Source organism: Poecilia formosa, unplaced genomic scaffold, assembly GCF_000485575.1.
Source record: "Poecilia formosa unplaced genomic scaffold, Poecilia_formosa-5.1.2 Scaffold238, whole genome shotgun sequence".
Lineage (NCBI taxonomy): Eukaryota > Metazoa > Chordata > Actinopteri > Cyprinodontiformes > Poeciliidae > Poecilia > Poecilia formosa.
Window position 1 is genome coordinate 531,223 of NW_006800177.1, and position 27,873 is coordinate 559,095.

Sequence of the window (27,873 nt, forward strand, 5' to 3'; positions counted from 1 at the left end):
GCTGTTCTGACACGGCGTCGGGTCCTCCGTAGTATGCCCGCAGCGTGGAGAGCTTCGAGCGGTTTGGATGCGCCTCTGTGACTCTGAGCGCGCATCAGTTTCTCTCCTGTTCCCCCACTTCAGCGCCACAGTTTTTGGGGGAAAGGAGCGATGAGGGGAACTCGGGAGCGGGCTGAAGGTGCCCACCAAGTCTGACTGTGCTTCGGAGGTGCAGAGTCTGAAGAAAGATGTAAGAATCCGCAGGCGAGCCTCACGGATTCCCAGCCAAAATGCAGAAAGGGATGAGACTCAATGATGGCCACATCACCTATTTGGCCCTTTTGGCGAAGAAGGACGGGACGAGGCGAGGCTTCTTGAGTAAGAAAAGCTCAGACAACACAAAATGGCACTCGAAGTGGTTCGCCCTGTTGCAGAATATGATGTTTTATTTCGAGAACGAGTCCAGCTCACGTCCCTCCGGACTGTACCTGTTGGAGGGATGCGTCTGCGACCGGGCTCCGTCACCGAAACCGTCTCTGTCAGCGAAGGAATGCTTAGAGAAGCAGGTAGGAGACTGATCGGAGGAATAAGAGTTTGGATGGGTTTGTTTTGTTACCGTTAAACTTTTTTTTTCTTTTTTTTTTTTTTTTAAATAATTTCAGCAGTTCCAAAGACTAAACCGCAAACACCGTTGTATTTATTATTATACAAACAGTATCACGTAAGCAATTGCAATTTTGGCTCACTTGACGTGGGTTTACGTAACTGCGTCATCCAGACAGATTGTTTGTGTCAATTCTGCACTAAAACAATCTGTTCAAGCAGCAATTTGTTTAAACTTAGCAGTGATGACGCAAACATCCAAGTTGGATGTACATATTTTTCAGTTGCATTGTTATCTTTTGCGTAATTTTCGTCTTTAAAGCATTCCGAAACACGCAAAAAAAGAAAAAAAAAACCCCAAAAAAAACAACATCTTTAGGGAAATCAACTGTTGTATGAAATGAAAACTTAAGTTGCGTCCAAACGCAACTTAAGTTTTCTCGTCCGGCTTGCGGACGAGAACTGCTCCTTTTGCTTGGTGTTTTGACGTATTGATCTAATTCTCCGTCTTGATATTAATAGCATCCTACCTTAGCAACTGTGTCTTCCCGCTTTATAGCGGCGGTCCATTTGATAGCTGCCTCATTATCATGAGGTGCTAACGACAGCAGGGGACGACAGCCTAACCATGTCGCATTAGGCTCCCTGTTTGCCTCTCAACATGCCCACTTTGAGTTGTTATATTTTCTTCGATTTTTTTTAATTTTTTTTTTTGGAAACAAGTTTCGAAACATTTTTGTTTCATTCAATGGAATCTGACTGTTGATGGAGGAATTAAACACCGGCATCCAATAGAGAAGTGACAAACCTGCTATGCTACCTCAGCAATCACCTGAAATCCAGCTGCGGTCTCTTTAGTTTTCATGTAAAACGGAAGATAAAGACATTAAAAAATATATGTATTTTTCTATTTTCATGTTGTTCGAGGAAATAAGTGATATTTTTCCCATTGCAATGATATATGCACTTTAATTTTTTGCTAACGCGCTCATAATTATATGTGCGTGCTTATAAATAGCTTAGTCAGTCTGCATTTTTAAACACTTCTTACATTAAACGAGCGCAATACAAAGTGCTTTACTTGAGATCAAAAGAAGATAATGAAAAAAATGTTTAAAAAAGCTAATGCACCAAAGAAGGCATTAATTTGTACTTAAATTTAAGTACAAATTTACAGAAATGTGTACTTAAAACTGAAAAACTAGGAGCTACATTAGTAGGTGTATTCATGGACTAGATAGTTTTGGTGTTCTGTCTGCTCCACTTTCACATCAGCTTCAAGGTTTTCAGGTCTTCTCCACTGAAAGTAAGACATTTCTTTGAAATGATACCTGTTCAGAAAAATAAAAATAAAAAACTTGCAATCATTGTTTTGTAGTCAATCAACACCTAATAACAACAAACTGACTCAAACTGTTTTAGTAAACCAAAACCCAAAGATGGTGGTGTTATGCAGCCTCTTAAAGTTTGCTTTTGTTCTGATTCTCTTGGGGTTGAGGATTAAGTTCATGTTTGTGGAATATCGTGCTCAATATTTAAATATACATAGGTTTTTATTGGCATTTTCCAATTCTACAGTTGTTCTATTCTTTCCATAAAAAGCTGTGAAAATCCAGATCATTAATTTAAGAAAACTCTCCTTAATTGACCTTAATATATACACAGAAGTAGAGACAAAATTTTTTAATATGCAGAAGTATGTGTGTCAAAAGTGATGGCTTATGGGTATTTGGATTACACTTTAGAGATCTTTAGAGATATCATAAAACCCTCAAACCATCACTGCCACACACACACACACACAGTTCTGCATAATGGAAACATGAACAAGAACAGTAACTGGAGGAGTCGTGAGTTTTTGTTTCTGTCCGTGGTGCTGAACATCACGTCCTCTTGCTCCTTCTTTCTGATTTATGTCAAATTTGACGTAATGATCCATATGAGCAGTCAGAAGTTGCTACTAAAGAAATATTAGTACTGTTTTGAGATTATAAATATCTGCAGATAAGCACGTGTTGGCTGTTTGTTGAATATTATTTTTGGCCAAGCATAGCCTGTCGTCATGCATGAAATGTGTACCGAGTGACATCTATGACAACAACCGTTCATGCAGACTGCTGCAGCGAATTTATTTCAGCATTAGATTAACTGATTTGGAAAGCCTTCAGTTAGCATAACGCAGTTCAGCTTGTGTTTCCTTATATGTTATGTTGGGAATAAATTTACTTCTTTTTGTTTTTTTTTTTGGTTTTCTTTCCATCGTGTATTGACAAATCATCCGATCTCATGCAAACATCTTGAAGTCTCTTTGTATAGTACTGCATGTACCAGGGTCAATCTATAAAGCCCATCGGCTCCATGGAACAGGTGAAACAAGGACACAAAAAGACTAATCGATGTTCCATGTGTGCTGGAGCATACAGATTCCCTTTTCCTTTTCCACCTCTGATAAAAACAGAGGGTGACAGAGGAGTCGATGAGCAGACTGCAGAGGTCATCGGAGGGGACGCTACTGTACCCCTCCTGACATTAAACCTGTTAAAGATTAAAGCAGGTTTCACCTTTTTTTTTTTTTTTTCTTTTGTAGTGAGCCTTGTGTCCACGTATTGTGTGTGCGTGCGTGTCGAAGCTGCAGGAGGGATAGCCGGGAGGGTTGCTGGATCTTATCTGTGTGTGTCAGGGAGAGTGACAATGCAGCGGATAGATGCCAAGCCAACTGCCACTTCGCAGGGCTACGCTGCTTTTTATAGCCCAGCACTCCTTATAAAAGGCAAAATGATCTCTCCCTCCCTCCCTTCCTACCCGTCTGTCTCTGCGTTCTCATTGTATTCTTTGGAGTGTTCTACTTTTTAAATGTTCTAATTCCTCATTTAGAAGGCGTGCTACGTTTAAGCCCACAGTTACCATGGCAACCTGTATTTGCATCTGAAAAAGTGGATTTGAAGGGGGCCAACGAAATGTGCAACAATATTTCTTAGCATTGTGCTCCATTTAGTGAGCATAGAAAACACCGGGGTATGAAAAATAAGATTCAGGTCACCTTCGTTGCTCAAATGGTGGGTTATGTTTTTTTTTTGTTTTTTTTAAACCAATATGTTTACTCTAGATCTTAATGAATATCGTATCATTTATCCCCACCCTCCACCGTCTAATGAACAATCAATCATTTAAATTTTACTTTGACACTTTTCATCAAAGAATAGGCTCTCTCGAGTTAGAAAAAGTGCTACTGATGTTTGTGCCTTGTGAAAAAGAACTGCTTTGTGCAAACAAACAAAACAAGCACAATTTATTTCGAAATAGTACAAAAAATAAACAGATCTGAGTATTCCAAGACATTTTTCTTTCTTCCTTAGAAAATTCTAACTTTCTATGAGCATTTTCAATAAATACTTCCTTCTTTCTACGTTGTCTCATTTTACCACAACAAACAATAATTTAGCAATGTATAGTTAAATTTATCCACCTAAAAGGTTTGACGCACCAGCTCACAGGAGGCGAGATGGGAAGCGCATTATTGACGAGGGCCTGTTCTGCTGCTCATCAGGAAATATGGAACATTACTTCCCTTCACCAATGAGTGCTCTCTCACATTTTAAAGGGAATGAAAAAAAAACAAAAAACGAAAACAAATCCAATATATTGGATTTGTGGGGGTCTGTTTACGATGCATCACTGTTATATAATTTGATGCTTTTTTGACGCTTTTTGACTCCAGATAGCCTATTTCTAATATTTGTGCTATGACCACCACTTTATCCCATGAGCCTTTTAGAAAACAGTTCAACATAATGCACATTAAAATAATTGCTGTAAGTGAACCTACAAGGTTGCAAATTGCAGTGAAGGATAGTGAGTGTTTATGTCACTGGCAAATCAATAGAACAAACAAAACAAAATGGCTAAAGCCTGAAGGCTGTTAATTCAGAGGTGAGGCTACACAAACAGTACACACATATTTTATTGTGAACCTCCTGTGACCTTTTCCACCTTCTGTTCATTCACACAAACACACACACACACACACACACACACACACAGAGGTGCAGGCAAAGTTGGTGGTCAGTGCTAAAAACTTGTATAAAGACTTAAAAGGAATTCAGATTTTAAATGCATATTTATTGTTTTTTTTTTTTTCTTGTTTTGAAATCCAATGTTTAGTTTGAGTAACTTTACTTGACATCCAATGTTAGGACTTAATGATTTTTAACAAAAGCAGTTGCTGCCCTCTTGTTGATACCCGTAACAAATTTAACTGCAGCTTCTTTTTTTTTTAATTTATGCTTAATCTTTTTAAATTGGTCAGTTTTTTTAGGAGCTGTTATTTCATAATAACTGCTTTACTGAACCGAGGCTAGATGTAAATTGCAAAGGAGGTACAAAACATTAAAAAAGAATCATGGCATCATCAGTTCTCCATAACAGAAATCTTATGCAATTTACAGGCCAAGCAGTTGTTTCAGAGGCATGTCAAGAAAACAAAGACATTTTTCTGCCCTACCATCACAAATGTAAAAGTTTGATTTTGAAATATTGAGGCATTCATTAAATGCTTCAAGAATTGTGCTTGTTTCCCAAAGAGCCTGAGAACTTTTCTGGATCACATGAGATTATTAAATCAAAAATTATTTTTTATTCAACGTCTCATTGTGTCTGCCAGAATACTGAAAATGAGTCAAGAAAAATCCAAGAAAAATTATCCAACACAATCAGTGAGACAATGATGGAAATGACTTTCCAAACAGAATCAAACATTGTTAGATGTGGGTACTTTACCCACTAAATAAATCTTTTCATCTTGAAAGTTAACTGTTCTCCATTTCAGTAAGTTTCACCGGAGAATAGTTGAATGCAGCTTACTTTTTTATTCATTTTTGCAAGCTAACTTTTTAGCTTTCTGCCATCCTTCGTATTTTCCAGTTCTACTTCACCGTCACTTTCAGTCATGAGAACCAGAAGCCTTTGGAGTTGCGCACAGAAGATGTCAAAGACTGCGACGAATGGGTGGCTGCCATCACACAAGCCAGGTAAGTTACACACACCACCCATCCACCTGTATCAGCAACTTTGAATAAATTACAACAAAACTGAACTCATATGTCGGTGTGTGAAGTTGTGGTCCATCGCTATTTTAGACTCAAAACTGATTGCCAGGAACCTTTCACGTTCTCACATGTCATTTTAAGAGAAAGTGTCTTCCAGTTTGGACAAGTTTGCCAGGAAGAAAACCTTTTCACAAACAACATATGGAATGACTTAAACTTAAAATATTCTGTACCTGCTATAGATAAGTACAAGTGATGAATGTAAACAGTAACCAAATTAAATTGACCACCTTATGCCCTTGTTCTGTAAACCCCAAACCTAAAATATATTTACAAATGAACTTGTCTGCTATTTACCCTCATTTTGGATTACAATTAATTTTTTTTTTACCAGAAATCCTGTGGTGTGTGTCAGGTAAATATTAGTTCAGCTGAACTGTGTATATTTTATGAGCATAGTGCCGAAGGTGCAATACTATTGATGAAGCAATGTAATGAGAGAAACAGCTTTGAATTAGGAACAGCAGTGTAATGAAAGCAGTCCTCAAATGTTGACAGGTAGCATTTGCTGAGCAAAAGGTCAATGGATTGGACTCAGTCAAGATTATATTGATTAGTGGTCAGTGATGCAGCAGCAGTGACTGTAAAGGGGCAAGCTGACCTGTAGTAATATAGTAAACATCAGGGAGAGGAACAAGTGTTTAGTGTAAAAATCTATATCTATATAATTACTGCTTCGGTGTATTCTTTAAAAGATTAATAACTTGTTCTGTGAAAGTGATAAAAAAATTTATGAAGATATAAACCAGTTTTCCTAAATGCAACATCTTCATTTTTCTTTCACATGAAATATAGCATGTAATACATCCTTCTTTGTGTTTGACACTTCTCAGAACATACTATATACTCCCTGTAGCTCGGGTTATGGAGAACCCCCACATATTCCACTAAAGGTTTGCTGATGCTCTCAGCATGACCAACGTCCATTAAGGTCAAAAAAGTAAATAGCATTAACGTATGTAATATTTTACATTGAAATTCTACCACTAGTTAAGTGTGTTTTCCAGGAACATCAACATGTGTTCAGAAAGAAACTAGGGTTGAACCAATCAGCTGCTCCTCCCACAGAGTCACAGTCACTCCCAGAAGTGTGAACAACACATCACAATTTCATTCCAGCTTAATACAGAGACGACAAAAGTTTATGGTTTTGTTCTTAAATATGCAGGTTTCAACTTACATTCATTTGAATTTGGATTTTATTTATGTAGCACTTTTAAAACATGAATGCCACTCACCCAATTAGACACAAAAGTAAACCATAGTGAAGTCAGAGTGAAGAGATACTACTAAAATCAATTCCAAATCTGTGAAATTCAAAAACATTAGGTTCTTTAAATCAGGACTGGAAATGTCACCGTTTACAGCCTCGTTCTCGTAAACAACAAAAGTTTCTGCTTTTGTCTTCAGGAGTATTTAAAAAAATTCCAGTGCAAAATGCATTAATGGCTGGATGTGTGTGCTTTTACAGTTACAGAAATCTGGCCACAGAGCATGAGACCCTCATGCAGAAGTATCTTCATCTGCTCCAGATAGTGGAAACAGAGAAAACTGTAGCCAAGCAACTTCGACAACAGATAGAGGACGGGGAAATCGAGATAGAAAGGCTGAAATCTGAGGTAAGCTGCCTCCTAATTTCATTTGTCAAACGTATGCTTGTGTATGTCTCTATTTGTTTAATTGCACGGTACACAGTGGGCAGAGTGAGAGTAACAATGCGACTAAAAGTAATGAGGCAGAGAGCACAACGTGTTCACAGGACAAAGGTCCTGACACAGATTTCAAACCATAGTGTTATGAATTCATGATGAGTGGTAGCTTGCAGTGCCCCCTAGAGACTCTATTATACTGTTGAATGTTTTGTATCCTCATTATTCAGCCTAAACTAGATCAAATGTGTCTCTCTTTATAGTGCTAATGGAGGTTTCAATTGAATCCAGCGTTTTCAATATGCATGAGTCAGCTTTTGTTGTTCATGATACTACAGGGTGCACTACAAAATAAAAATCTGCTTTCTCCCTTTTCATGGCCACAGTATTCACCAGTAATGGATGTTGCTTATTATGAGTTCTTTATCAAAAGTTTTCATATTCATATGCTGAATGCTGAAAGGGTGAATGTAGCGAGCCTAAATAACGTATGCCAAGCGTTATATTTATGCAGTATTTGCATTCCGTAGGCCTCTAAATTAAATAATAAACCAAAACAAAGTTAATCAAAGTTCATTTTGCAGGACAAAAAATAAAATAATCTTCCCAAATAGTTAGAACATTTTGTATGATTGAAATAAAAACTCACATTCCTTGGAAAAAAAAAAAAAAAAAAAATCCCTGGAAATATTTTATTATTTTGGAATAAATTGTTGTATTAAAACTTTCATTTAAAATTTTATACTGGCTTTGCTTTTCGACATTTTTTTTTCTTCAGATTATCAAAAGAAATGCAGTATCAGACAAATAACCTGAATAAAAAACAAAAAACCTGAATAATAAAAATGCAAATGGTAAATGGTTTGTTCTTGTTTTGCACTTTATCAATTCCTGAGGACTTCAGAGCAGTCATTCACCCATTCACACTCATTCATTCATCTTGAGGATCTGAAAAGCTCCAGTTGGACAAAAATACAGTCAGAAGAAATCTGTAAAGGCAAAACTACAAAGCAATGTAACTGAGGCTTAGCTTCTTAAAAATGAAGTCAAGAGGTGGCTGCTGATTTTAAAAAGTTCAATAAGTTGAAGTATTTAAAAAAAAAAAAAAAGAAAAAAAAAGCTGCCTTACCCACATTTTTGTAACCATGTCAGAAATGTGGAACAGGACATAAAACACAGACTTCTTCCCAACCTTTTTAAATGAGTTAATGTCTCCCTTAATTTTTAGATTTCTGGGATTCTGAGGGATAATGAGAAGATCCAGTCAAACCCAGAGGTGCCCCCCAGCGAGGATGACACAGAGATCAAGAAGATCAAGAAGGTAACATGCAGCTGTTCAGTGATACATTTTTTAAGGCTGAAGAAGATTCATAGTTAATTCATAGATTCAACTTATAACTAAAGTAAAAATGTGAATTCATATATACCAGTGTATCATGTATTTGAAGTTCCATGCCAATCAACCCTTATGCAATACTTTTCCCCCACAGGTGCAGAGTTTTTTGCGAGGCTGGATTTGCCGCAGGAAGTGGAAAACCATCATCCAGGACTACATCCGTTCCCCCCACGCCGAAAGCATGCGGAAGAGAAACCAGGTGGTGTTCAGCATGCTGGAGGCAGAAGCCGAGTACGTCCAGCAGCTCCACATCTTGGTCAACAACTTCCTGCGGCCGCTCCGCATGGCAGCCAGCTCCAAGAAGCCCCCCATCACCCACGACGATGTCAGCAGCATCTTCCTCAACAGGTTGCTCCTAATTCTCTTTTAGTTATTTCTTCACCAAGAGAAAGAAATGAAAAGTGGTTTACTTAATAAGCATTTACCTGTTTGCCTGCATCTTTTCTTAGTGAGACCATCATGTTCCTCCACCAGATCTTCTACCAGGGCCTGAAGGCCAGGATAGCCAGCTGGCCAACACTGGTCCTGGGTAAGACACTGAGAGACTCTATGACTCTTTACCTCTAAATGGATGAATGCAGATGTATTCTGTCAGTGTTTTTCTTGCCCATTCTTTTAATTTAAGCAGACAGCAACCTGTTGGTTGCAGATGCATCATTGTCTTTCCATATTCAATTTCACTGAAGAGTCTTCAGTGAAATTTTCGAAGCTTATTGTATACTCATCCTAATGCTGCTGTTAATTCTCCACAACTTTATCTTTAAACTATCTCCTTTGTTCCTAAGTCTTCATAGTGCTCTCTTAGTTAGAGAGTGTATTTATATTGAGATTAAATTAAACACAGGAAGAAGTTACTTCTAAGTTATCTTCTGAAGGCAACTGTTTGCACTGGTCTTTATTTATGGGTATCAGAGTGAAGGGAACTGGATAAATAGTGCATGTGTGTGAGATGTGACAAAAAAGTGCTAAAGTTTTAGCAATCTTTGGAACTTCTATTTCCATGTTTTCATTTTCAGCTGACCTGTTTGACATCCTGCTGCCCATGCTGAACATCTATCAAGAGTTTGTGAGGAACCATCAGTACAGTTTGCAGATCCTGGCCCACTGCAAGCAGAACAGAGACTTTGATAAACTGCTGAAGCAGTACGAGTCCAAGCCTGACTGTGAGGAAAGGACGCTGGAGACATTCCTCACTTACCCCATGTTCCAGGTAAAATTCACAATTGCAGCATGAAGGGGGGAAACACGTAAAAAAAAAATCCACACAATTTTAAAAAGACTTCAATTGAGTATTAGTGGCAAATTAGATTAATTTTGAAATTAAACACTTGTTGTGTACCCGTTGGAAGACACTAAAAACACAGATCGAGCATTTTCCTGATATTTTGTGCGGTCTGCCACAGTTCAAGCAACCAACAGAGCCGTGTAAAAAAAACAACAAAAAAAAATACCACATCTTTCCTTTTTAATCTGTGACTGTATGCCAGTATGTTAAAAATTAGTGAAGAGATGTTTTCAAACTTCATCACAAGCACATCAATCATTCTGAGATGTACTTTTTTATACACTTGATGGCTGCTTACTTTTTTAAAGCTGGTTAAACTGAGTTACTTGTACTTGAATTGATAGAATGTTTAAATTCAAGGAACATGCTAAAAGTCAGACTAAACTGAAACATTTTTCCTTCGTCTTTTCAGATCCCTCGCTACATCTTGACATTGCATGAGTTACTGGCTCATACTCCTCATGAGCATGTGGAAAGAAACAGTTTAGACTATGCCAAGTCAAAACTGGAAGAATTGTCAAGGTAGAGTTATTTGCTGTCCATCTTCTTTTAAGAAAATCCACAATTCAAATAATAACTGACTCCAGGTGACTCTAGATTCATTGAGACAATTCAAAGATGTATAGCGTGTAGACTAAGGTGCCTGTTTTCTAGTTATACCTCGCTAAGTCATATTTTTTACTTAATGAGATGCAACTGGTTTGGGCGCCATGACAAGGAGGTCAAAGTCACTTAAAAACTCTTTTAATGAGTTTTTGTCACAATCCTTTCAAAGCTGCAACAACCTAATGTTGCTTGTGTATTTTTTCATTTCACTTTTTCCTTCCACTGAATGTTCAGCAGTCTGAACTTAAATAAACAATAGCCTGTGAACAACAATATTCTCCAGCAATAACCTTTAGTGGCTAAGCCTCCTTGTGAAGGGTGTCAATGAATCTGCTGGACAAAATGTCAAGTCAGTCGTTGTCCAAGCCACAATATGGCCATTTTATTACAATTAACATAAATCAATTCCTGTAAAATATCAGTCTTTGTATAATCAATATAATATATGGTATGAATTTCATTTTTTTAAATTTAATTTCTGAAATAAATTAGATTTGGATATTGCAATTCAATGAGATGCATGAGTATTTGTTGTTCCTTTTAGAATCATGCATGATGAGGTGAGTGAAACAGAGAACATCAGGAAGAACCTGGCCATCGAGCGCATGATTGTCGAGGGTTGTGAAGTGTTGCTTGACACCAGCCAAACATTTGTGAGACAAGGTAAGGGAGGTTTGATTGCTAGCTTGAAGCACTGATTCTGATTAATTAATAAATAATCCAAAATAGAAAACATACATACTGCACACAACAACTTGAAACACAGAAAAAAAAAAAAAACTATTGAAAGCCCGCTAAATCAAATAATAATGAATGAATAGTATCTAATGTAGAAAATGTTAGAATATTTGCATGTTAATGTTGCATAACTTGATGTGTGTGTATGTTTGGACAGGTTCTCTAATTCAGGTGCCAATGAGTGAAAAAGGGAAAATCACAAGAGGCCGCCTGGGTTCTCTGTCTCTGAAGAAGGAAGGGGAGAGGCAGTGCTTCCTGTTCTCCAAACATCTCATCATTTGTACCCGAGGATCAGGAGGAAAACTTCACATCACAAAGGTAAAACATGGTTTGGACTTATAAAGGTAAAAATAGAGAAACAAAATGCAGATTAAGTAAGTCTGGCATTGATTTAAAACAAATTTGGAGGTTAAAAAGCGGCTTCCATGTGTTTATAGCACATTGTACAGACCAAAATCTGTTAATGCTGTCAATCAAATTAAGATACTTCAGTACTAATCTTCAGAAAAAGTTTAAAAAAATTATGAAAAACTTTTACCTGTGGCCTGTCAATCCTATCTTAGAATGGAGTGGTGTCTCTCATAGACTCTACCCTAATGGAGGAGCCCGAGGGAACAGACGATGAGTGTAAGTTACTATTTCTGGTTTATCCAATCGTATTTTTTTAAGCAAGGTAATCACAATGAACATGCATGGGGAAAACACACAGATGCTATAATTTCCATAAAATCTGTAAATTTTTGGGGCTGCAACGTGACAAAATATGAACAAATTTAAAGTTTAAGTTTATTTCTACAAGAGCTTGCATGTCTATAGTAGAAACGTGCTTATTGCATGCAGCTTTATTCTACATAGTGAAAGCTGAGGGTGCACTAGAAACAAACTGTTTTGTGAATTTTAATAGTAGAACATCATGTTCGTCACAACACTTGAGGAGGTTTTTCAAATGTATTGTTCTCTATCCAAGTTCTAATAGATCAAGTGAGTCATAAAGAGAACAGTCAGTAATTATCCATTGTTGGGACACGCTTAGTTTTCAGGTTAAACCTTTTGCAGCAATAGTTGCCATTGCAAGGTTTCTAACATTTTTTGACCTGCTGGTTTGTTGAACTGCAGCCAAAGGGGAGCGAAGCGGCCAGGATGCAGAGCATCTGGACTTTAAAGTTATGGTGGAGCCCAAGGAAGGCCAGCCTTACACTGTCATCCTCGTAGCGTCATCACGACAGGAGAAGTCAGCATGGACAAGTGACATAAGTCAGGTAGGTTTCTCCTCAAGGTCCATAAATATTAATCAACCCAGGGGGGCTAAACAAGGAGAGAGAACAGTTTGCCTGTTCGTGGGCATGTTTAATCAGCATCATCAAAACTCTTTGTTTATGGAGACTAGAAAGTCAAACACAAGGATGCAATCAGGGAAACAAAGTCCATCATACGACTCGTTTGCATCGTTGGTCAAGAGGAAGCAAAGAGACCTGCAGCATCAAAACGTTTCTGTACTTCTGTCCCTCCTGCATCTTCATGTTGACAGACAGCAACTTTCTGTTTACTTTCTGTCTTGCAGTGCATCGACAACATCCGCTGCAACGGTCTAATGATGAACGCCTTTGAGGAAAACAGTAAAGTCACAGTGCCACAGATGATTAAGTAAGAGTCATGTGCATGACAATGCACATATATGGTACAAACACAAAGTCAAAGACTGACATTAGGGTTAGATAAAAAATGACCAAAGCACAAATAATTTAACTAGGAGTGCAAAAACTGAACTGCATCAACGGCTGTAAATCACCGTATTTTGAAAATATTCATGTATCTGTTCTTTCATGTTTAATGTCGTCATACTTTTCTTGGTCAAAAAAACAAATATGACATAAAACTTTATTGTTTCCCAGATGAACTTTCTAGTTTTCAAGAGCATGCATATATAAATATACAGTAAGTACAATGTTTTTAATTTTTTTAAGAGTACATCATTTTTTGTTTTTAATTAAGAGAATTAGCTGGTTCACTTAGGTTTTTCACCAAAGCAATTATATTTTCTCTACGGCTATAAAAGACCTTTATGGTTAAGGTGAATTTCATTCGATATCAGTTAAGACCTAGGTGTGTTTGTCTTGACTATTACCAATTCATCTTATGCTGTCCAATTTTAACTTAAAGCCCTAAAGGCAAGCATTAAATCAAATACACATACAACAAGAAAATTAAGCTAAATAAATCACCCCTGATGTACAAGATATCATTTGCATTTTCCAAAACCTTTGGTGATTAATGTTGTACTTTTAACCAATTAAAATCGTGTTAATTTCTGGTAGAATAAACAGGTAAAAGATAAGTTTTTTTCTAAAACTTTTGTAGAAAATGCAGTCTGCTTTTGCATTGTATACAGCAGTGAAAGCACTCTCTCCTTTTTGGGGAAATAAACATCTATGAATAAAAATAGATGTTTATTTCCCCAAATAAACATCTTCTAGATCCAACATGGATCTAAAAGCTCTCCCAAAAATTGGGTAGCATTAATGCAGGGAACGTGAGCCAAGAGAGCAACATTTCCACCCTCTAATAATATCTAATGCTCTATAGGTCAGATACCAGCTTGTACTGTGATGATGTCGACATTCGCTTCAGCAAGATGATGAACTCATGCAAGGTACTGCAGATCCGCTACGCCAGTGTGGAGCGCCTGTTGGAGAGGCTGATCGACTTACGCTTTCTCTCCATTGACTTCCTCAATACCTTCCTTCACTCATACCGCGTCTTCACCAGTGCGGACATAGTCCTGGACAAGCTCATCACCATCTACAAGAAACCAATCAGTGCCATCCCTGCACGGTATGTAGGATTAATCCAAAGTACATTTTAAGTTACTGGCAAAGGTTCTATCATCTTTGCCAGATAATAGAATCTCAGATTTGTGTGTTCACTGCTCAGCTTTAAAGGTACTTAATACATAAAAAAAAAAAAAACGGGGAGGCATTGGTTGTGGGTTTCAGGGAACATCAGTGTCTCTGGTGGCCATTTTATAAACAATTTTTAGCAGGTGGCAGGGAGTGCAGCTTACATTGTTACTAAACATAGATTTCTGGGTTGAATCTTTGCTTGGACTTTGAACAATTTGTTCTCTTGGATTTTCCAGCGATTAATTGTGTGTTTTCTGTGTTCCTCAGTGTAAGCAAAGTCCACAATACACTAAAACATATTGTAGTGATTATTTGTGTTTCATGTAGAATAAACATTTGACACTAGTGTTCTTTCATCTTCTAGTAATGTGCATCAATACGTGTTTGGTAGAGGAATGCCCAATTGCACCTTTTATAAAAAGTTTGTAACTGACTTTTAGTGTAGCCTCTTAACAATTTTTTACATCTTTTAAATAGATTAAAGAAAAATCTGTTGAAGACTATTTCCACTTTCCTCACCCAGCCGACTTTTTTTTTTTTTTTTTTTTTACCTAAGGAGACTAGTAAAATTTATCCTGGGATTATTTGAATGAAAGCTACAAGATCAGAGTAATGAAAGTTTCACAAGGAGTGGCACGTTAAACTGGGCGGCAGCAATAAGGAAGGCATAGCCACAGCTCCCTTTGCCAGACCCCACACCACCCCCTACTGTACATCATTATTAACTTCACATGATGAATTTCTATTTATCTTATAATCAGGGCAAATAAATCAGACTCAAACTTCACTGCACACTTTTGCATTGTTTGGATTTTTGCATCAGCTTTATACACGTCGTCTTTTATTTGGTCGAACTTGGAGAAAGTGTACGGTTTGGCTATCTTGAACTCTTACTTCTCTCTCTTCTTTCTTATGCACTTCTTGTTACTGTGCACTATTTTATTTTATATTTGTATCATGTTCGAATAAAATTTCATTTCATTTCATTTCATTTCATTTCATTTCATTTCATTACTTGGTTTATTGCTGCCATTGTTCAACACCGTTTGAGATTCCCTTACTTTTCCACCTGAGGATGCAGTAGCGGCGCTGTAATGCTGCAGTGAAGAGGTGGGACTTCCCCAGTGACTGAATTAGCCTTTGCTCTCTCATGGACTGTCTGTGAGAAACCTCATCATGCTACCATGCCCAGTGAGGAGGGACTGAGGAGGAGGCAGTGAGAGGTCACGGCAGCACACCTTCTCTCCGCCATCACAGTTAATTGGATGCTGTGTCTTCCCGGTTCTTCCCTCTCCTTTCTCACATTCCTCGTCTTACCCTTTGCTGTTCTCTTGCTTTTATTTTTCTTTCCGTGAGTCTGACCATCCCTCTCACTGCAGCGCTGTCACCATGGCAACCTTCTACTCTGCTGCAGGACCCCACCCTCTCCCCCTCTCTCCTGTCTTCCCCATCATCTGCAACAGCTCCATGGTATTAAATATTGATGTTGGTGTTTTGCACCCTGCTCTCTTCTTCTCCTCCTCCTCTTTCTTCCTTTTTGTCATATTCCCCCTCTTGTTTTCTGGTCAAAAAGCATGCAATCTTTGCCTCGTTTTGCACTCTTTTACGCTCTTGACTTTTTAGTTTTATTTCGTCTTCTTTTCAGTTCACCTCTCTCTCACCTTTCCTCTACCCCACTCGGTCTCATTGTTTCAAATGCTTTCTCCTCTAACCTCCTCGTTGAAGTGTTTCTTAAATTTCGACACGGAGACACGCTATGACTGCAGCTAGCATCATACAGAGCTGGAGAATTCCCATTCGCCCACTCGCAGCCAGCAACCTGAGCTGTGGTGGAATCCATATCAACTATGTTGCTCCTCTCTGGTGCCCTCCCTCTCTGTTTTCAGCCTTGCTTGTCTTGTGTTATTAGTGAAGCCCAGTCTCTTCCTCTCTCTTTTCCTCTTTGTTTATTTGGCTACCCTTTCTCTCCGCTTCTCTATCCCCATGTCTCTGTGGGCCTCCCCTGGGCTGGTTGCTGTTGGCAGCACCCGTGCCTCCCACACTGTCACTTGACATGCTATTTATAGGCCTTCAAGGGGGTGGCTCTCAGAGCAAGGAGGATGCTGTCTTAAACAAAGTAGCTTAAATAAAAGAGGCAGGAGCTCCCAAGGAGCCTCGCGGTTCCTTGTCTTCTGACACCCAGTCCCGCCCCATTATAGCCATTGTTGTTTCACTCTCCTACTGACATCAACTTGTATTCAAACCGAAGTTTAAAATCTAACAATTCACCCTTTGTCTGTGGTCACCTGTCTCTGCCTCTCCCCGTTTCCTGCAGCTCGTTGGAGCTCTTCTTTGCCAGCAGCCAGAACAGCAAACTCCTTTACGGTGAGCCACCCACGTCGCCACGTGCCAGCCGCAAGTTCTCCTCGCCGCCTCCTCTCTCCATCACCAAGAATTCCTCTCCGAACCGCCGACGCAAACTTTCACTCAACATCCCCATCATCACTGGGGGCAAGGCCCTGGACCTTGCAGCACTCAGCTGCTCTCCCAATGGCTATGCAAGCATGCACACAACCATGTCACCCTTCAGCAAGACCACACTTGACATTAACAAGCTCTACGTGTCCAGCACAATGGCCAGCAAAATCCCTGATGAGGGAGAGCCCAAATCTGAGGGCAAAGCTGAAGAGTCCGCCCCTGGTAAGCAAGGTCAGAACTGCTGCCGGATTCAGTTTTTTGAATGTAGTTTCCCATTTGGGCTGTTTAAGTTCAGGGAGGATTGTTTTTAGATAAATATCAACAGAGTTGTTCAAGGTCATTTTAGTTGTGATTTTATCGTGTTATTTTATTTTCCTCTCTTCACATTTTGTGCTCTTCCTTTTATTTGTACTCCCCTTTGAATTCTGGATCCAGATCGGTCTGTCAGAGAGGAATGCGATGAAGAGCAGAGTCAGAGTGATGAGGCAGAATCAGAAATGTCTCCTCCCAAGTCACCGTCGACACCCAAGAATGTCAAGTCAAAAAACTCAGGTAGAGTACAGCTCATCACCGTGTAGCTGTTCCTATTCTTGAGCTTGCTTGACTTTGAAGTCAACCAGTTCAAAAACCAGTTCAGCAGTTCAAAAAAAAAAAAAAAAAAAAAAAGATTTCCAGAAATAAGGGAGCTGGGAAATTGCTGAGGCTTAGGGATGAATGCGAGTGGCATGTCGCGCTTTACAGTGGTGCTTGTTGACACATGTCTTAAACAACATTCAAGAACGTCAGATTAGATTAACTTGGTAGTAAATGCAAATAAAACATGGCTATTTGAAAAAACAAACAAACAAACAAAGAAAAAAAAAAAACAGTTGGGATTATACCGAAAGGCACCTGAACTTCAAATTTCTTGATTGTTTGATAATTAAATGCACCTCAACAGAAATATTTTTCTAAAACCATTAATCATTAATTAGATTTGTCTTTACAATGTCCACATATATAGAGAGAACATATAGAAAACTACTCTTCAGCAGATACCTAAATATCAGTCAGATTGGAAATATTGCCACAATTTCTCAATTTTATTTAAGCGTGGGCTTTGACTGGACCATTCTAACACACAAATATGCTTTGATTTACTGTAGAAATACACCAATGTCTCAAGTTCTTTGAAGGCGCTAATAGATTTTCTTCCAGAGTAGCCCTAGCTCAGTCCATCTTCCAATTAATTTCTCCTGTGAAGAAAAGTGTTCCCACAGCATGATGTTGCCACCACCCTGTTTCACCGTGGGAATGGTGTTAAATTGTTCTCTCATTTGTCCAGAGAACTTTCTTCCACATGTTTGCAGTATCTCCTGCATGGCTTTTGGCAAACTTTAAAAGATACTTGAGTAGAAGACTAGAACAATCTGTTGACGGGGACAGTCTGTCCCGTCTACAGATTGTTATATCTGAGCTGCTGTGGGCCTTTGCCTATCCTCCAGAGTTACCTTGGCCATTTTATGCTTCTTTGGTGAATGCTCATGTTTCCCAACTTGATTTTTCTTCCACTTCATCTATCACATGAAAACAAAAAAAAAAAATAAAAAAAAAATAAAAAAAAAATAAAAATACATGTTTGAGCTTGAGATTGTAATGAGATAAAATTTGAAAATTTCAAGGATATAACTGCTTCTGCAAGATAATTTAATTGCAATGTGCAACAGTAAAGGGCTGATTTTTTTCAAAATCTGAGTAAAAAAGTTGAATCAGATTCAGGTAATGCCTTAAGTTTCAGGTTCCTGATTTGATGCACAGTGTAAAAAGTCTCATTTTAATGTCATCTAATGCGACAAGACTAAAAAGCCAACACCACTTTTTCTTGCTGCGCAAAGTAAATAAAGATAGCATCAGCAAACTTAGAACAAACTTCTTTTTGTTTTGGAGAAAGAGAAAGACAGGTACAGCCAAATAAGGCCTTGATAAAAACCACCCACGGCATCCTGGCCCTCCCCATGTCATATAGCGAGGGAGCATCCACCCCGTAGGTAGTCAAGCACAATCCATCCCCAGTGTGTTCTCTTCCCACGTTACTGGATATAAGGGAAGCCAGTGCCTTGTGTGAGTAGGTGGAAGGAAACCTTGTACCTTAGCAACGATGTGCGTGTTCTTCTACACCGCCCCCGGCTGAACGGAGGAAGGCAGAAGGGGGAAGATGTGAGTAATGGAGGGAGGCAGAGAGGCAGGCACAGTGGAGCGTTCACCGTCATTGCCGTGAGATGCAGGACACACTGTTCTACATCAGTTTCAGCTCGTGGTTGCCCTCCAACGGTCAACAGTTTGATTATACAGCCTAAAATTAACGGGGCTAATGTGGAAAAAATTATCTCCTTAGAGATAACCTTCTTTGGTGTAATATATTTGTCTCTGTGTGTGTTTTTTTTTATTAATTAAATGTTTGTAATTTTAATGTTTCCATATTTAGAGTTTTCCCTGTTTTCCTTCAACAATGGCATGGTGGTATCATCTTGCCGGGAGCTTGAGAATAACCGCAGTGCCCTATCCGCTGCCTCTGCCTTTGCCATCGCCACAGCTGGTGCCAATGAAGGAACGCCAACCAAGGAAAAGTACCGCCGTATGTCCCTCGCCAGCACAGGTCAGTAACATACCATAATTGGCTGGCAGAGCTGCTTCTACAACACTGTCTGAAGCACTTGGATACTGAAAACGATGCTGGGTGCTGACCAAGAACAAAACCCCCTCTTCTTAAATTTAACAAGAAGCACTTTGGGTAGTCCCACTGAAGAAAAGTTCTATGGTAAAATAAGACAAATATTTTTTAAAACACTAAAAATATTGTATCCTCTTGGTGGTGGTGGTATGATGGTTGGGGCTTTCTTGTTGTCATGGCAACTGGTGCATTGCAAAAAGACAGAAGAGCGACTACCTTCAACTTCTGCACAAACCAACAACTACATGGTTGAACATAAGTGGCATCAAAGCAGTGATTCCAAATAATGGAAAAACAGGTAGAAATTGAGCAATAATGCACAATAAATGTAGTAATTTTACAGAGATGAATACTTTGGTAGAATTATTCCAACAATGTGTAGAATAGCAAACCACAACTTCCTGAAAGACATTTGACTAAATTTAAGAGGAAAATATCTATCAATTTGAGCTCATATGTATAATTTTAACCTGTGTGGAAAAGGCTGAGTCCAGTATATCAAAAATGTTGCAGCTGCTTCTGCTTTTATTTAGAAATAAAACAATATATACTTTATAAAATAAGTGGTTGAGACCCTAAAGTGAATTTTGACACTAAGGTTCATGTTATTGGGGAGTGTGTGAATATCAACTTCTGAGCACAACAAGGAAATTAATTAAATAAATACTGCTGGATTGTTTTGTGAACATTTAAAATCTTTATTTATTTCCAACTATTTTACTTGTAGGGAAACATTTTTCATCTGTTTCACGGTTGTTTTTATTTTCAATTTCTATGACATTTGGGGTGAATAAATGTATCTGACTTTATTACATTCTTACATTTTGGGAGGTTCAAAAAGTTTGAACCAAAACAATGTTTATATTTCTTGTCCTACAGTTTTCTAGCTGCAGCAGAAGCAAATTAGTGAGGGATTAGTGCAGGAGCAGGCTATTTAAGAAAAATAAATCCAACTGTATTAACCCGGATTCCAGGTTTTCCTACAGATCAGAGGAACGGAGACAAAGAGTTTGTTATTCGCAGAGCTGCTACAAATAGAGTCCTGAATGTGCTGCGTCACTGGGTGTCCAAACACTCACAGGTGAACTTTGACCCCTTTCTTTTCTTTTTTTTTCCCTTCTGTTTTTGAAGCAGTACAATAAGACCTGTGTAATAACACTGTGGTCGTTCTTGTGTGTTTCCACAGGACTTTGAGCTGAACACAGAGCTGAAGATGCGGGTAATTGGCTTCCTGGAGGAGGTGATGCATGACCCAGAGCTCCTGACACAGGAAAGAAAAGCAGCTGCCAACATTATCAGGTTGGTTTTCCTTTCTTCACTGCATGATCAGTTACACAGTCGTATGTGATGCATCTCTGTGAAAGAACGGTGTAGAAAAGAACATTTTTGAAAGAACATAGAAAGATTTGTTCACATAATGAATAGCCTAGTTGGAAATCATGGGTAAAATGTTCCTGGACAGTAACACAGAGAGCAGAAAAAAAGGCAAACCCCATTCTGAAAAAAAGGACAGTGTTAACGAACTGACGGGGTAAAGTCAGTCTTGTTGTTGTGGTGTGACTAAAGCTTTTAACATGCAGGAATGCTGAGTAGCTCTTAAGTTGTTGTATAAAAACTAAATCCTCTTTGAAGAAATCGCTGAAGCAGGCGCCACTTCTATTTGCATGCAGGACTCTCACTCAGGAGGATCCTGGAGACACCCAGGCCAGCATTGAGGAGCTCACCCAGATGGTAGGCGTGAGAAATCTCTTTGAATCCACCAAACGGTTGTTTAGCTATGATTACTGCTTTAGGATTAATAATGACTTGGTTGTGTGTGTGCGTGTGTGTGCGCGCGTGTGTGTGCGTGTGTGTGTGTGTGTTTAGGCTATGGAAGAAAGTAAGACTGAACCATTTGAGAACCATTCTGCCTTGGAGATTGCTGAGCAACTCACAATGCTGGACCACCTGGTCTTTAAAGTCATCCCTTATGAGTGAGTAGCCTACATGTAAACCTTTGAATAGAAACAAGACAAGAACTACTTTTAGCAAAGGGAGATTGAAGAACACACAGAGTTCACTTGATGCTGAACAAATATTGTGTTTCAATATTCTTTTTGTGACACGTGTTTCTTTTTCTATAGGGAGTTCTTTGGACAAGGCTGGATGAAGAACGACAAAAATGAGAGAACACCATACATAATGAAAACAACCAAGCATTTTAATGATGTATGTGATAACGTCCTTCTTTATAGATTTATAAGTGATCTTATTAAATTAGAATGTCATTAAAATATGTATTTATGCTAGTAATTTGATTACAAAAAAATAATTACATTATTTAGATTCTGCCACCGCCTTCACAACTACAACTGCCGTGGTGTTAAAAATGCCAAGGTTACTTTAATAGCATCCTTAAGTTTATCTGCAGTTTTGCATATGGTTTATTTTGTCTTTCTCTTAACAATAATCCCTAAATTCTCTACGGGTTTAGGGCAGGTGAGTTCGCTGGTCAATAATACCTTGGTTATTAAAGTAGGCATTAGCACTTTTGGTTGTGTAAGCGGGTGCCAGGAACTGCTAGAATCTGAAATCAGGCTCTCCAGAAAGCTTATCAGCAGCAGATCGAGGCATGAACTTCTCTAAAATTTGAACATCAAGTAACTCAGATTCTGTGCCTCTCCACAGTCACTTCAGACTCACATTTTGATTTCCACTGACTCTGGCCACAGTCTACAATCTTGTGTGTCTTTTCTTTCACAATCCTGTCAAGACTGTGTGATCACTGTGGCTTGTGCATTTGTGTAATATATTATTTACAATATAAAATTTTTCTGAGACACTGAATTTGCTAATTTCGTTACCCATTAGCCAGAATCAAAAGTATTACTAGATGTGTATGTGTGTGTTTCTTTTTTAGATCAGTAACAGGATCGCCTCAGAGATCCTTCACTGGGATGATGTCAACCTGAGGGTGGCTGTGATTGAGAAGTGGGTGGCTGTGGCGGACATTTGCCGCTGCCTTCACAACTACAATGCCGTTCTGGAGATCACATCCTCGCTCAACCGGAGCTCCATCTTCCGCCTCAAGAGGACCTGGCTAAAAGTGTCCAAACAGGTACAACATGTGTCTCTGTTCAGTATCTTTTGCCTTTTCTTAGTTTTTGGAGACTTTCTGATTCATATCTGATTGTTGTCAGGGGTTCCTCCTAACTTTAGCATATGAATTATTTAAGCTGAAAAATATTCCTCAACTCAGGGAACAAATTAATGTAGTTTTTAATAAAAAAAAGCAGAAGACTTGGCAAGAAGAAAACTTCCAGAAAGAAAACAGTGTAATAAATAGATATAGCATATTAAAAAATCATCTCATAAAATAACATTAAAAATATGAGTTCAAAGAGATTTTACAGGTGGCAACAAGTTAACTGTGATTCACTTTCTAGACGAAAACTGTGATCGACAAGCTGCAGAAGCTGGTGTCGTCAGAGGGCCGCTTCAAAAACCTAAGGGAGGCTTTGAAAAAGTAAGTATTTGTCTAATTTTTATCACTTTCTTGAACTTTTTTTTTTTTTTTTGGTTTTGTTTTACACCCATCTCTTTCTGTGACTCTTTTCAGCTGTGACCCTCCATGTGTTCCTTACCTGGGAATGTACCTGACTGACTTGGCCTTCATTGAAGAGGGAACACCAAACTACACAGAGGACAACCTGGTCAACTTCTCCAAGATGAGAATGGTAGACAAAAACTGTCATATCATTTACATTTGAGGCGGAGCCCTTTAATTTTACAATAACAGTTCGCTATAAAATGGTTCAATATGACACAAAACTGTTCCATTTGCCTCCAGATTTCGCACATCATCAGAGAGATCCGACAATTTCAGCAAACAGCTTACAAGATAGATTTTCAGCCTAAGGTGAGAAAACTGAAAAATTAAACATAACATTTATCATTATCATTTATCTCTTTTTTTTTTTTTTAATATTCACCTGAATGACAAAAAAGTAACTGTCACTATTAGGCAGACAATAATTAAAATTATCTAGGCATAAACATTTGTAAGAAACATAGTAACAAAACATAAGTAACAATTTAACAAGTGAAGAAGATAATATGTAAATACATTTTCATATTTAGACTTAATTCTTAAAATATATTTTCAAATATATTTTTAACTAAGTTTTAAGTTTGCATTTAAACTATTTCTTTAAATATATATATATATATATATATATATATATATTCTCTAAAATGGAAACTTTTTCTTCATGTTAATGTTCTTTCTCCTCATCCTTTGACTTTAATCTCAAAATGGGACATCAACATTTTGATACAAATGACTTTACTACTACATTATATAATTCAATGTATGATCATTTCTTCACAAGAAAATTTCAAAGAAATGTTTACTTATAAGCATTTGTCATGATAAACATGCAGGTATGCTTTATTTGTCTTCCTAAAGGACTCTTGACATATATAAGAAAATGCTACCCTTTAGTTTTAGTTTGTTTGACCTTCTGATGCAACTGTCCAAACAGTTGCAAAGAAAAGTGCTTTCTCAACCACAATTATTCTTTCATCAAATGTCCCTTCCAAAGGAAGAGCCTAAAAGTTAAACAAATTCCTTTCAGTGTACTATGTATGTGCTTTTTGTTGCTGCAGGTGGCAAAGTACCTGCTGGACAACAGCACAGTGATGGACGAGGAGAGCCTGTATGAAGCTTCTCTGAGAATTGAGCCCAAAACTTCATCGTGAAGAGAAATGATGTCATGATCAGATATAGACTGCAGAGAAGGTTTCAACGTGTACATTTATCATTATTTGTATTAGACACAATAGGCTGTGCCCTCCTTGTATTTGCTTCCTAATGAATTCTGTGTATTATTGTTATTAGAGACTGAATAGAAGCCCACAGAGGTTTTATTTCTATAGTTATAAAGTATTTATATGTTCTATATTGTCTTAAATGCTCATTTATGACCTGTTTATTTTGCACTAGAGAGCAGATAGAAAGGAGTGTTTACAGACTTGATATTTTAGTATATCTAAATGGGCAACTGGAGTGTAACACAAATTTCTCATTCATGAGAATATGGCACTTTGTAGGAAGTCAAGAGTCTGCGGGAACTAGGTTTCAGGAAAGTTCCTGTTACAAAATTATTCAACTTGTCAAAAATCACACAAATGTGATTTTCAAGTGGCTGTACAATCACAGATTGTACATGGATTTTTAAGATAGCAGTCTACGTTGAACGTGACATTGCATAGCAGTCAACAAAGTATCAAACTTAGAGGTTACTTTCCCAGAACTTAAAGATTCATTTTCCAAACTCAATAAACACTTTGTTGGAACTTTGGTCAAACATTATACTGACTTTCCTAAAACTGACCAGGTGCTTTCTAGGACCTTACTACTTACTAAGCCTGAGCTCAAAGGTCACTTTGTGGAAAATACAAGAGGCTTTCCTAGAACTTCAAGGTTACTTCCCTGCAAATACTAGGTACTTTCTCAGAACTTGGCAGTTACTGTCCTTCAGCTTCTTAGAAATTAGAAGCTACTTCCCAGAAATATGTTTCTTGTAACTTAGTAGTTACATTCCTGGGACTTACCAGGCACTTTTCATAGGTTTTTATGAAACTTTCTGGTTATTTCGCCAAAGTTACCACATACTTTCTGGACGATAACTCAAAAGTAATACATATCGTTATAAACACATGATTAATATCAATAGGTAGTACGTCCAATTCAGTGTTCGCTAATTTCACTGCATAGCATTCTGGGGTATGTATGTGGAGGAAAGGCTTTAACTGCTGAACATTTCACTTCCAGCTAAACAAGTTGAGTGGCATCAACTAACTCACTCACTCTTTGGTTACCTAGTAGCAACTCATTCACTTTTTGGTTACCTAGCAACTACCTGTTGTGCAGCAGCAGTTTATGGTTTCACCAATGTTTAAAAGTTCTTAAAAATAACAAAAGACATAAAAAAAGGGCATGCCACCAGTTAGGGAGTATTTCACATACTTAAAACAATAACAAAAAAACAAAAAAACAACAACCTAATCATTAATTATCAATATTGACTGATGTGAAACTTTCATATTGTGATACATTTTTCAGCCATATTGTCCAACTCTACTTTATGGACATAGACAGGACTTTCCAAATTTTAAATTTTACCTTCCAGAACATACTTGGTACCTTACTGGAGGTTTTTTGGAACAAACTAATTACTTTCCTTGAACTTTCAAAGTGCTTTCTTGGAACCTCCTTGGAATTTACTGGAAAAAAAAACTAAAGATTCTGGGTACTTTTCAGAAACTACCAGGTTCATTTTGGGATTTAGACAGTTTACTTTCTGAAACTTACAAGATTTCTTCCTGGAATGTCCATCGAAATTCCAAAGTACTGGATTTTCCCACTTACTTCTTGAAACTTTGGTTACTTTACTAAAGTTCTAGAAAGTTTCTGTTAAGTTTAGGAAAATAATGTTTAGGTACTGGGAAAGGGTTTCTGAGTTCTTGGAAAGTATGTGATGTATTATGTAGTATTAAAACTACTAATGCATGACTGTTAATTTATATTAATTTTGAAACGTTTTAAAGCTGTTGTTCTCAGCTGATTAGAGGGAAAAGTGGGACTAAGGTAGTAGCGAAAGTTGAATCACAATTTGTTTTATGTAACCACTGGCTGTTTAACATGTAAGAAAAGATTACAGAGAAACAGAAAGTTTCTTTATAGTTTTGGATTTTTTTTTTAATGCTTTGCTTACTTTATTCCCCTGGTGGGCAGCGTCATGTATATACAGTATAAGCACCAGGCAATGTATGTAGCAAATGTAACAGATTTTGAGCCACTTACAGAAGTTAAAATTCTCAGCTTCAATATTCAGACGCAGAAAGTGCAGTCTTTCTGGTAAAATCCTCTTTTGTTAGTGCATTATGATTTTTGCCTTAATCATGAAATGGATTATATTCCACGAAAGTATTTAAACTTATTTGTTCTACAATTTGCCAATGAAATAAACTGACTGCATACGATATAATGTACAGACTGATGCATTTCCTAACATGCAATGTGTTCAAAGACACATCCCTAGAAATGTATTATCTTTATGATTGTTAAAAGCTATAATTACTCTCCTGTCTACGCCACTTTGAAACAAATGTTTAAGGCAACATTAGTGTACTACATTCTATTCCAACGTGTTAGCAGGAGCTACACAGTAGTATTGTTGTGCTTCTTGAAATATTTATATGTATTTTTTACAGGCTTTATATAGAGAGACACCTAAAGCTTAAGTGGCAGGCATGTACCACTTTTATGTGTTCAGATCAAATCTATATATATATATATATATATACAGAATGGTATGTGCATTGTATTTAAACCCTACCTTTGCACCCTTCAATCCGCATCCTCCAACAGGAACACCAGATGTTTGCAGTGAGCAATACCCAGTGACATGAGAATTATCTTTCAGTCTATTTCAACAGCTTGAGTAGTATTTCCAGTTTTGTATAAAAGTGTACTCTGTCCTGATTACCTCTTGTTAATAAATCTGTTTTTTCTCAGGGGGCGAAATGTCTCTGGGCTTCTGTTTGTGCTTTTAAATTTGACCTCGACATTTGAACTGAACAATAATGTTTTGCTTTAGTACACTCACTGGGGGAGTTTGAAAATAGGGTCTATATACTGGAAGCTGGTTTGAGTTTGCATTGTGGTTATTTATCTACAATTAACATAGTTAAAGACAAAATTTGTTACCTTTAAAATGACTGCAGCAGGGAAATGTGCATACAAAAGTGTTTATACTACAAACATTTTATTGTGGCTATAACAATTTGTCATTTTACACCCATAAACTGTAACGTTTATTGGTATAATATGCGATAGCAGAGACGACTAACTTTCTGTCGCACAATTAAAAAGCATTAAAGGCCTAAGATCCAAAATTGATCATTCTTTGATAAGTCAATTGTTTGTTGGGAACATTCTTTTTTTTATTCAATAAGACAGACTCCTAGAAATGGCATACTTTTCTCTGTTACACCTGGATGATGTATATTAATGTATTATTGTATTTTACTCATTTCCTCTGTAATAATGTTTGATATTGTGTCACATTTTTAGCTGTTTTAATCTCAGACTTAGAAAAACAATCTATGTATTATTTGAGTTAATTTCATATCAGAGAGTGAAAAAAAAATATTTCTGAGGAAATTAATGTAAAATAATAATAAAAGTACCCCCACTGTTAATCAATGTTGTACAAACCCCATTTCACTTTAGGACAGTTCTTAGCTACAAAAAAATAAATAAAAAAATTCAAAAGATTGTATCATTCGGAGACAGGCATTTTTCCACAATATGTTTTTCCTGTGTAGTGTCTCTTACATATACTTTTTCACATTTCAGAGGATTTTTTTAATTCATGTTTAGTTGAAATTGTGGAGTGT

General features: G+C 37.6%; 1 protein-coding gene and 1 long non-coding RNA gene across 2 annotated transcripts; one reads left to right on the forward strand and one right to left on the reverse strand.

Annotated features, from left to right (window-relative positions):
- Positions 1-24,770, forward strand: LOC103149876 (ras-specific guanine nucleotide-releasing factor 1-like). The gene is made up of 27 exons (XM_007569233.2): positions 1-545; positions 5,503-5,609; positions 7,159-7,306; positions 8,565-8,657; positions 8,827-9,080; positions 9,182-9,261; positions 9,749-9,942; positions 10,430-10,539; positions 11,168-11,286; positions 11,519-11,679; positions 11,925-11,988; positions 12,478-12,620; positions 12,923-13,005; positions 13,945-14,193; positions 16,576-16,949; positions 17,154-17,270; positions 19,183-19,353; positions 20,403-20,509; positions 20,615-20,727; positions 21,099-21,159; positions 21,295-21,401; positions 21,552-21,636; positions 22,328-22,525; positions 22,854-22,933; positions 23,027-23,144; positions 23,258-23,326; positions 24,076-24,770. The coding sequence occupies exons 1-27, from the start codon at positions 270-272 to the stop codon at positions 24,166-24,168; spliced, it is 3,774 nt and encodes a 1,257-aa protein (XP_007569295.1). The 5' UTR covers positions 1-269; the 3' UTR covers positions 24,169-24,770.
- On the reverse strand, positions 24,298-27,699 carry LOC103149875 (uncharacterized). The gene is made up of 2 exons (XR_477512.2): positions 25,321-27,699; positions 24,298-25,290 (listed from the first exon to the last, which is right to left on the reverse strand). It is a non-coding gene; the product is annotated as an uncharacterized LOC103149875 (long non-coding RNA).
- Positions 27,700-27,873: the final 174 nt, after the last annotated feature.